The sequence below is a fragment of the Capsicum annuum genome, chromosome 8 (genome assembly GCF_002878395.1).
Source record: "Capsicum annuum cultivar UCD-10X-F1 chromosome 8, UCD10Xv1.1, whole genome shotgun sequence".
Lineage (NCBI taxonomy): Eukaryota > Viridiplantae > Streptophyta > Magnoliopsida > Solanales > Solanaceae > Capsicum > Capsicum annuum.
The window spans coordinates 153,742,952-153,754,613 of NC_061118.1; the positions used below are offsets into that span (position 1 = coordinate 153,742,952).

General features: G+C 36.2%; 1 protein-coding gene and 1 non-coding gene across 2 annotated transcripts in view; both read left to right on the plus strand.

Annotated features, from left to right (window-relative positions):
• The first annotated feature begins 571 nt into the window (after positions 1-571).
• Positions 572-11,662, plus strand: part of LOC107879338 (PWWP domain-containing protein 1) — a 16,896-nt gene continuing 5,805 nt past the window's right edge. The window contains exon 1 of the mRNA XM_047394686.1: positions 572-1,822. Within this exon, the coding sequence (XP_047250642.1) occupies positions 772-1,822 (1,051 nt within the window). The 5' untranslated portion in view covers positions 572-771. The remainder of the gene's footprint in view (positions 1,823-11,662) is intronic.
• LOC124886906 lies at positions 4,599-4,696 on the plus strand. Its single transcript, XR_007044307.1, has one exon. It is a non-coding gene; the product is annotated as a small nucleolar RNA snoR100 (small nucleolar RNA).

The window sequence follows — 11,662 nt, forward strand, 5'->3', positions numbered from 1 at the left end:
ATGGGGCTGAGGGCATAAGTCACGTTTGTCATTTTTCAGAAAATGACTTCCTTGGTCTACGAAGAAAGTCATTTTCCTTGAAATAGAAAAAAATGAGTTATCTTGAAAAATGTTTTCCCAATATTTTACTACAACCAAATAAGGAAAAATAGAAAAACATTTTCCATCGTAGCAAACACACCCCTAATCCATTTTTTTCTTTCACAAATTACCACAAATGTTAGGACAATCTTCAGCCTAATCCTTTTCTTGACACTTAACAATAACATATTCAGTATATTTTTACAAAGTAGAAGTTTGAAAAAGATAAATGTATGCAGTCCATATCATTACTTTAGAAGTCAGACAAATATGCTATTTTCGATAGACCCCTACTCAAGATTAAAACAACTCCTCACAAAAAAATAAAAAAAAATAGTAAAGGAACAATAAATCATTTATACGTGGAGAAAAGGAAAAAAAGTCCTTCAACACGTGGTGTGGATGTGTTTCATTTCCTTCTTTTACAAAACTGGGCCTTAAACCGGGTAAAGCCCACAGGCCGAAACTAAATAAGCTACATCCTCTCTCTCACACACAAATCTACAATTCACATTACATTGGCATTTCGGGTTCCGCTCTCTGTCTCTTTTGCCCTCACAGGGTTTGTACCTTTATATCCAGAAAATTTATCACTGTTTCTTTGAATTTGCTGCATTTCCCGGCACGAATTCGTTGCTATAAGGTTCATTTCAATTTGTATAGGAAGGGAGTTTAGCTCCATGAGATGATATGATTTCTGTGATGACCAATAGATTTGAAGAAAATCGGAGTAACGAATCAGTAAGAGACACGAAAGTTAGGGTTTCCGCAACTTCCATTAGCAACGCCGCCGTCGCCGCGGCAGATGATTTTGAAGCAAAGAGGGTTTCTATGGAGGTAGAAGATTCTAGGGTTTTAAATGAGGAAAGTAAGGTTAGTGAAACTAGGGTTAAGGATGTAAAGGAGGAAGGAGAAGGTGGGAGTTCCGCGAAGTCCGGGAGGGTTAAGTCGGAACAGAAAGGGAAGACGGCATTGGTTTCGAGTAAAAAAGCTGATGCAAGGAAGGGGAAATCGGAGGCGATTGTTTCGGAGTATGACTTGATGCTATCTAAGTTCGACGACTTTGCGGGGAGTGGAAAATGCTGGTCTGTTGGGTATGGATTTGAAATGGGGGATATGGTGTGGGGGAAAGTGAAGTCGCATCCTTGGTGGCCAGGTCATATTTACAATGAGGCATTTGCGACTCCTTCAGTGAGGAGGAGTAAAAGGGAGGATTGCATTTTGGTTGCTTTTTATGGTGATAGTAGTTATGGTTGGTTTGATCCAGATGATCTTGTACATTTTGAACCAACTTTTGCTGAAAAGTCTTTGCAAACTCATGTGAAGAACTTTATAAAGGCAGTTGAGGAAGGGGTCGATGAAGTGGGCCGTAGGAGTGCTTTAGGTTTAGTTTGTCATTGTAGGAAGAAATACAGACTGCGTGCTGTGTCGGTTAATGGTTTTTTTGCTGTAGATTTTAGTGATCTTGAGAGGAATTGTACTTACTCTGCAAGTCAGATTAAGAAGGCTAGGGAAAGATTTCAACCGAAAGAGACATTAGATTTTGTGAAGAAGTTGGCATTGAAGCCTAGGAGTAAAGTGCGTCAGGATCTTGACTTTGTTAAAAAGAAGGCAACCACGCTGGCTTTTAGGAAGGCAGCGTTTGAGGAAGATGATCCTACCTATGCAGAAGCTTTTGGTATTGTTCCTTCTAAACAACCAGAAGAAGTGGCTCAGCCATTTAGAAAGCCTTCTTCAAGAGGTACTATTTACCCCTCCTTTTGTTTACTCAATGATCTCCTATTAAAACCTCAAAAATAACCTGGAAAATTTTTTACCCTGTTCGTCTGTACTAAAATTTGGAGTATTCTGTAGCTCACTATTTGTGTATGATACATCTAGAACACTAAAGCTGAAGGGGTTGCATTCTTTTAGCATCTTTGTTTCAAGTTATTAGGACAGAAACTACTTTTTTTGGATTGTGTAATTAGGTATTGGTACTGATGTCATGCTGCAGCGCTGCAAAAGGCCGTCAATAGTGGCACATTATAATTCTGGTGAAGATAGGAAGTGAGGAGGAAGGTAGTATAGAGGGAAAGCTAAAAGAACTTTTCCCCCTTACATATCCACACTACTCTTCTTGATAACCCCCATGATATTGTGGAATGTTAAAACAAGTTGGCTAATACCAATATCTCACTCCAAGCATGAAATGTCATTGTTGGTTATGCTTAATGAGGGCAAACATGCCTTAATCTAAAAGAATTGGAAGAAAAAAGAAGATACAAAGGAGGCAGGGATGAGTTACACATTAGTGCATAATACACGTGTCTTACTAAAATTGTATGGGATTGAAGACATAAACTGGCTGGGACTTTTGGTCTCCACTATTAAGTGAGGAGTGAAGGGTTCAACATTAATGTTGTAAGCCGTTGTTTTTATAGAGGGATAGGTGAACTAGAACCTATAAGTGAATTCAACCATTTGGATATCTTCAATAGTTTAGATAACTAGAAAAAATAGTGCATGCATTAGTTTCGTGTCTTATCAATATCTTGTTTGATGCACTTCCTCAACCCATGTACAAGTAATGAAGCGTTAGTTATACGCTCTATATAGTATTGTGCTATGTATAACTAATACCTGACAAACCATGGTATTAGCAATGCAAGGGTTTTCATTGCATGCATTAACATGGTAAAGATAATTGCACTTCAAATCCTTCTTTACATCTCAGTATAATTAATGCTATTTTAATTTTTAGTATAAATAATTTTTTAGAAATTATGCAACGAATGCTATTTTTAATTCACCAAACCAATGTGTATAAGAAATAATGTATAAGAAATAATCTCAGTATAACTAACGCTTTAACTAATACCAACGTAATGCACCCTATTTATTACCATTCTTAAATGACTCCTAATGTAACTCTTTTTCCCCATTTGTTTTGGCATTAATCAGTATGTGTATGTTATTTAAATCTTCAACTAGTAGTGTGCACAAATATGTAACACCATACTCTGCGTAATCTCACAAGTGGAGTCTGGGGATTGTAGTGTGTACGCATACCTAACCCTTACAATGAAGAGAGGTTTTTTTTTTATAGAACCTTGGCTCAAGACAAGACATTAAAAAACAGTTTGGAAAAAGAAACAATGAAATTAAAGAAAGCATGACTACGGATACTAAAAATGGAACATTCACTACCACAAAATAATATGATAATTGAAATGCTAGAAATAGTAAATAGTAGCGGAAAGTGGATTTCAACATTCAAAACATGCAAACTTTATTTATTTGTAAACATAGTGAATATACAATTCAAGGAAAAAGTTATTAAATATTAGAAAAATATAAATGTAATAGAATAAAATAATCATTTGATTAAAAAAATGAAATTTTTATGTTCGTTAGTGAAGATGGTTGGTTGTGATGGTGTAGTGGGTTGATGTTAGTAATTGACGAACCTTCTGTTGAGCACCAATTGGAAATCCAATCTGACTTCTAAAACGGAAGTGAGCACAGGTGAGAGGACCCCACTTTCCCCCATCCCTCTCCCCACGAGCAGAACACCAGAGTGATGACTTATGGGTGGTTGACGATGTGTTAGTGGTAGTTGGCAGCGTTACTTGTTGTAATTAGTGGTGTACAAGCCAAGCCAAACCAAACCAACGAACCAAGTAAAACTGAAAAAAATTGACTTGGTTTGGTGAATGAAAGTCAACCATTCTTGGTTTGGTTTGGTATTAACAAAAACAAAGTCAAATCGAACCCAAACCAAACTAACATAATACATGTATAATTTTAATTATTTAATACATAAAAAAGACGCTAATTACAATCTACTTTGTAAGTACTTTAAAATTGTTTATTGTTTTCAATGTTAAGATATATTATTTCAGATTTAGACTTGTAAACATTCACTGTTTCGGTAAGCACATGATCCAAAATTTAAATCTAAAGGCCAAATAATGTGATGTAAAGAGGTTAAGTTAGCGTCGACAACGGCTTAGACAACCACTTTCGAGTGTTTGTATGCGGCTTTAGAGGAGAAATGTAGGGATAAGAAGTATAGGCTTGCCAAGGCTAGGGAGTGGAGGGCCTGTGACCTTGACCAAGTGAAGTGCGTCAAGGTAGAGGATGTAAAAGTGTTGGTAGATGACGCCCTTATTAGGAGGAGATGGCAGTATTATTTTCATAGAATCTTGAATGACGAGGGGAACAAAAGTTTAGTGCTAGATGACTTAGAGCACTTAGAGAGGTGTCACAATTACAGTTATTGTAGGCATATTAAGGTAGAGGAGGTCAAGGGTGCTATTCGTAGAATGCATAGGGGTGGGGTGATTTGGCCAAACGAGTTCTAGATAGATTTTTGGATAAGCACTGGCGGGTCAAGTATGAAGTGAAGTGGCTGACAAGGTTGTTTAACATCATTTAGGACGACGAAGATGATCGAAGCTTGGGGATGGATTACGATGATTCCATTATATAAGAACAAGGAGTTGTGCACAATTAAGCCGATGCTCTGGATAGTTGGATGAAGGTAGCATGGTTGTGTACACGAATTGAATTAATTGAGTCAACATGTCTGCTATCTCTGATTTCTCCTTGGTGGCTTGGTTTAGACACATTTATATAGTTAACATTCAACAGTCGTTTATCTCAAAAAAAAATATAAGAACAAGGGGGACATTCAGAGTTGCAACAACTAATAGGGGTATGAAGTTGTTGAGTCATATTATGTAAGTTTGGGAAATTTTAGTAGAGTTGAGGTTGAGGAGTATCGTGACTATTTTTGAGAATTAGTTCGGTTTCATGCTAGGTCGCTCGGCTACTGTGGCCATTCACTTTGTAAGGAGATTAGCGGAGTAGTATAGGGAGAGAAAGAATGACTTGCACATGTTCATCGATCTTGAGAAGTCGTTTGACAAAGTCCCTAGGAAGGTTCTGTGGAGGTGCTTGGAGGTTAGAGAGGTACCTGTGACGTACAATAGGTCGATTCAGGACATGTACGACGGGAAGACTCGTGTGAGAACAATAGGAGGAGATTCAGGGCACTTTCCTGTTTTGACATGGTTGCACCAAGGATCAACTCTTAGTCCATTTATTCGCCTTGGTGATGGATGTATTGACGCAACGTATTTACGGAGAGGTGCTTTGTGTATGTTATTTGTTGATGTTGTGCTTGTTGATGAGATCCAGTGAGCAATTAATAATAAGTTGAAGGTTTGGAGACAAACCTTAGTGTCTAAAGGGTTTTGAATGAGCAGGACTAAGATGGAGTCCTTCGAGTGTAAGTTCAATGATTTGAGCATGAGGCGGACACGGTGGTGAAGTTGGATTCTTAGGCCATTTGAAAAAGAGATAGTTTCAAGTATCTTGGGTCTATGATTCAGGGGAATGGAGAGATTCACGAGGATGTCATGCATCTTATTGGTGCAGGATGGTTGAAATAGAGGCTCGGTTCACGAGTCTTGTATGACAATAAGGTACCTCCTAAGTCGGTCGGACTGTCACTCCGTAGAACTTACCTTTTTTTAAGTTTTCAAAAGTTAAATTCTACAAAGTGGAAGTCCGACTGGCTATGTTGTATGCAGTGGAGTGTTGGTCAGTTAAGAACTCTCACATTCAAAAGTTGAAGGCGGCAGCGCTGAGGATGTTGAGATGGATGTGTGGACTTTCTAAGAGGAATAAGGTTAGAAATGAGATTATTTGAGAGAAGGTGGGAGTGAATTCGATGGAAGACAAGATGCAGGAAATGAGGTTGAGATGGTTCGGACATTTGACGAGGATGTGTACGGATGCCCAGTTCGGAGGTGTGAGAGGCTGGCTATGGATGGTTTTAGACGGGGTGGAGATGCGTCGAAGAAACATGGGAGAAAGGTGATTAGGCATCACATGAAACAATTATAGCTTATGAAGGATATGACCCTTGATAGGAAGGTGTGGAGGACGCAGATTAGGGTAGAAGGTTACTGGGTAGGAGTGCGTCCTTACTAGTAGGGAGTGCTTGGTTTGTAGTTGTGTCTGTAGCCACAATGTTATGCAGGTGCCTTGTAGTTTCTTGTACGCGGTGTTTTGGTGATGTTTGTGAGTTCAGATAGATAGTTCATAGTTTTACTCTATGGGTGTCGTGTTTTTTTATTATCTAATGGTGTGTTATTCCATTTTGTTGTTTATTTTTATGTTTTTTTTGCTTGATATACTGTTATTTGTCCTGAACTGGTAGTCTCTCGAAAACAACCTCTCTACATCATTTGAGGTAGTGGACTGCATATACTTTACCATCCCTAAACCCCACTTTTTGGGGAAAACACTGGGCATGTTGTTGTAAATAATGTGATGTAAAAGAATGAGGTGATCACACTATTTTGTTGATGTAATCGTTCCTTTACGGAATGTTTTGCACTGTTCTTTCTATTATTTGTGATTTTTCTTCCTTGTTGCTTTTCCTTTTCACTTTTATTTTGATTTGACACTTGAGCCGAGTGTCCTTTGGAAATAACCTCTCTACTTCAACAAGGTACGGGTTAGGTCTGTGTATACTCTTTCCTCGCCAGACCCCACTTGTGATATTTCACCGGGTATGATGTTGTAGTCTTTAATCATGTTGGTGCATTTAGTTTAGGTCCAATTTTTGCTAGAAGTTTATAGTCTTGTTATAGATTTATATGTAGATTTAATAAGTAGTACATGTGAAATCAATTATTATTTTCTTAATACTTCACTAAAATGGAGCGACACGAACACTGAGGATTCTTACAGTAGATCCCAACTTGTTTGGGTGGATGCGTAGATCTTTTTGATGTTTTAACCAAAACTGATTTTGAAATTTGTACATCTTTTCTCTAATTGTTAGTCCAGTAAAAGTGAAAATATGCATGTGACCCACAATTTTGAATTGATTTTGCTGACAACAACAACAACAACAAACCCAGTCTATTCCCACCTAGTGGGGTCTGGGGGGGTAAGATGTACGCAGTCCATACCTCTACCTCCAAAGAAGTAGAAAGGCTGTTTTCGATAGACTCCCGGCTCAAGGCACGAGATACCACACCAACTCATAGTACAGCACAGAACAAGATTACATAACATAAATACGTCACCCATAAGTAATAGAAAACAGAGGAGAGCACACAGATTCGTAATAAAACAAGGAACACGGAATCATAACAAGAATAGAACCCCCACCAAGTAATTCCCTACACTAGCGACCCAAACTGGCCCTCGTCTTCTGACATGAATCTAATTTTTTTAATATTATTATTATTGTGGATAGTTGGGAAATATGCAATAAACTAAATGAATTTACAAAACATTTGGCATTGTGCTGCAAACTGATTCATGATTGTCAACCCTCATGCGACTGGCATTGTTCTAGTGTAAGTAGTTCTGACGATGTCTGTTAAAAAATTAGAGTTGGCATATACACACGAGGAACTAGCAAAATTCTTGGTCCATGAAAACATTTCTTCCATGCCTCTTTCCTTAGATAGGACATCAGCTGCTTGGTTATGCTCCCGGTACACATGTTTTACTTGAGGAATTTCCTGTGATTGTCATCGAGGATTGGCATTCATAAATCAGGGTTTTATAAATTTAATCGCCTTGTTGAAGCATATGGAGTACCTCTGTTGAATCCACAATTTGAAATCCCTGAAATAAAGTTGCTCAGATAAAGTTGGTAGTATCAAGGATACCTTTAGTAAATCCACTTACCCTATCCCCATTATTTTATAACTTACTATTCTACTTAATTTTTTTAAAATGTAAATGAATAAGTGGGAATTGATTAGGGTTGTGCAAAAATCGAACCGACCGATAAACCGAACCGATAAACATGTTATTGGGTTAACGGTTTTTTATTTGTTTTATAAAAAAATTTATTGGGTAAACGGTTCGATTTCGATTTTAGCTCCGATAACCCAATAAGGATAACTAAGTTACTGTTTTACCCCCTGTTTGTGTTATATATATATAAATTCTTATATATATATATTATACACTACTTATTCACAATTCAGAGATTAAAAAAGTATTAACCTATTCAGGGCAACAAAGGAACAATACAAAGCACGGTTATTGTCGTATTGGAAAGCTTGAAGCATTTAGTAACTTCCAACAATTAGGATTCAGTTTGAAAAACATTCAGTTTAAGTTTAAGATTCTTGTAAACTAAAACACATTGCGTAAGCTTTTGGCGGCAACTAAAATTTCGCTTTTTTATGTTGTTAATATTTCTATTTTATGAGTCTTTTCTTATTGGTTAAACCGAAAACCGAATTGTTAAGGACCAAAAACCGATAAACTGATAAGAAAATATCTTATTGGTTGGTTATTGGTTTGGCATATTTAAAAATCGAAAATCGATAAATCGAACCAATAATACATAAAACCGAACCGACCAATGTGCACCCCTAGAATTGATATGAAGCGACAAAAAGTTCTGGTGTCACTTCTAGCAAGTTTTTTACAGTTGTGAAGGTCTTTTATCTGCCGGTCTGTTGTATTTTGTATGCATTTGTGCTTTTTTCCTCCCCCCAGAAGCTTGTCTCCCTCTTTGTTTAAAAAAAGGGGCAGCCCGGTGCACTAAAGCTACTGCTATGCGCGGTGTCCGGGGAAGCCCCACCACAAGGGTGTATCGTACGCAGCTAGGGCTGTCAACGGACCGGAACTGGAACCGCCGGACTGGTTTGACCGGATCCGGAACGGTACTGGAACCTCATTACCGTTTTATATCGCCGGAACCGGAATACCGGAAAATTTCCCTTGTTCGGACCGGTCCGCTAGCTATCGGTGTGGAACCGGAAAGGACCGGAGCGATACCGGAACGTTAACGGAATATCGCCGCTGGTACCAATTTTTTTTTTTTTTAAGTTTTAATTTAAATTATAACTTAATGAGATTAATATATAAGTTATATATATATATTTTTAACTTATATAGTTTATATAATTTATTAACTTTTTTATAATAAGTTTAAGTTTTAATTATTGTAAAAGTTTTTAAATTTTAACTTGAAAAATAGATGTTAAGTTAATATAATATTTTTAGTAAGTTTAAGAAGTTAAAATTTTTTCTAACTTTATAAACTTGAATACTTAATATAATATATTTTTTTTCATAATTGCAACATTTAAAACAAAATTAGTCGAATAGCCGTTATATTTATTCAAATTTCGTACGTTGTACATTTATTACAAAGATATTAAATGTAAATCTAATCTACGCAGCCACCTTCTAGGAAGGGTTCTGTGTGAATTAGATTTCTATTGTAGAATCTTATTAATATCTAAATTGTCTATAATTTTTTTGGCGTAACTTTTCTAATTCTTCGACGGATAAATCTTCCGGAATTGGTCTATTTCCTTGTTCCTCCATTGCTTCCATTCCATCATCACTATTTTCCTCAAAAAATTCATCTATTTCGTCTTCAATATGGGGAGGTAATTTGGGGAGCCCAAAATTTCTTCGTTCGGCATTGATCCAATCTCTAAATAATACCGAAATCTCGAAACTATCCCTTGCTAACGAATACCAGTGATCTCCTATTATAAATTTTCCTGCGCTGAAAGCTTGCTCCGAAGCAACTGAAGAAGCTTGAGCTGATAACAAATCTCAAACTATCCTTGAAAGTTTTGGAAATTGTGTGATCCAGGTCTTCCACCAGGATAAAAGTTGTTGTTTTTTAGTTTCATCTCTAATATTTTCCCGGTCCTGCGAAAGATACGAATCAAAATCATTACTCCTACAACATTGAAGACCAAGTTCTTCGCCTATCTCGTCATTTCAATCATCATATCTACGTCTAGAACTAGGAGGTTCAATCGGTCCAATATTTTGTTCCATAACTTGATACAACTTATATAAACTCTTAGCTGTAGATACTATGCTAGCACAACAAGTTTCAACTGATGGCTTTTGATGAAGTCCAATTTCTAAATTGTTGTATAATTTTCTAACCACCATCACTGTACCATGTTCTTTATAAAATGGGTTTAATCAATTAGTTGTTAAAAGAATTTGTGGAATAGGAAAATAATATTTTTAAAATTTTTCAATCATAGCTTCAATTGCCTCTTTGTTAGGACATATTTTTTTATATTCAACAAATACCTTAGAAATAGCAGTAATAGTTACTAAAACAGAACAAATAGTTGGAGTATATTGAGCAGATACTGTGTTCGTAGCTTGATAAAAAGTTTTCAAAAATTTACAAAGTTCTTGTACTTCAGTCCAATCATCTTCATCTAGCATTAAATTAACATCCTCATTATAAGAATTATAAACTAATTGTATAGGTTTACGATATATAACAACAACTTCAAGCATTTGAAACAAAGAATTCCATCTAGTAGGAATTTCTTTTGGAATTTTTCTATATGGAAGGCCACATTGTTCACATTTACGTTTAAAATCATCCATTACAACCTTTTTTTTATTTTTAAACATAGAACTACAAGCAATTCGCACTTTAAGACAACCATTTCCAAATAAATGAATACCATTGTACTATTTAATTTAAAATATGTGCAGAACATCTAACATGAAAATGATCTTGATACATTAAACATAATCTAGTTTTTAACTCGTCAATAGCTTTCAAATTATTAGAAGCATTATCTAATGTGCATGTCATAGGTTTACCAATAAATCTAAAATATTTCATGCTCTCCGCCATTGTATTAGCTATATACATACCGGTTTTAGACTCATCGACATATTTTTAAGCGATAATTCTTTTTTGCATGTTCCAATCGTGATCAATCCAATGAGCCGTGAGAGTAAAATAATCATTACCGACAACACTAGTACCCATATCAGAAGTAACAGATATTCTACCATCAAATTTATCAAATAAGCAACGAAGAAAATGACAATGTTCAGCTTGAAATTTAAAAATATCATTTTTAATTGTATTTCGTGAAAAACCTTTAAAAGAAGGATTATATACTCGTTGAATATAATGAATAAAATCGGGATGCGAAGGAAAACTAAAAGGCAAACCCATAACAGCAACCATTTTCGCTAGTTCTTCTCTATTTACATCTTCACTATATGTCGAGGATGAACTTGCTTCAGCCGGGTTAAACATGTCTAAACGTGTTTGAACCATATTACCTCCTACAGATTCATGTACAAATGTTGTACCATCTATTTTTGCCTTAGCATCGTTTTTTAGACGAAATTCTTTATTACATCTCATCAAATGCGAAGTTAGCAATCCTGTCCCGCCATTTTTTCCCCCAGTCAAATGTTTAAAAACATTCTTGCATTTATTGCAAGTAGCAGTACTTTTTACCCTATCATGCTCCATAAATTTTCAAACTAAAGACCTTTTAGTACGTTCGGTACTATTGGCCCTAGTAAATTCCGGTAAAGGGGACAGCTCTTCACCGTGTTTCGGTAATTCTGTAACCGGACTAGTAGGGGTAGGGGTATCACCTAATTCTTGTTCTTCTATATCATCTTCCTCTGGTAAGTCTTCCTCAAAATTATTATAACGCCTATTCAGGGTCTCATTATCTAATTCCATACCGATACCAACATCAAAACCATTAGGTTGTGATAATGAAGTTTCATTAAATCTAGCCGGTAA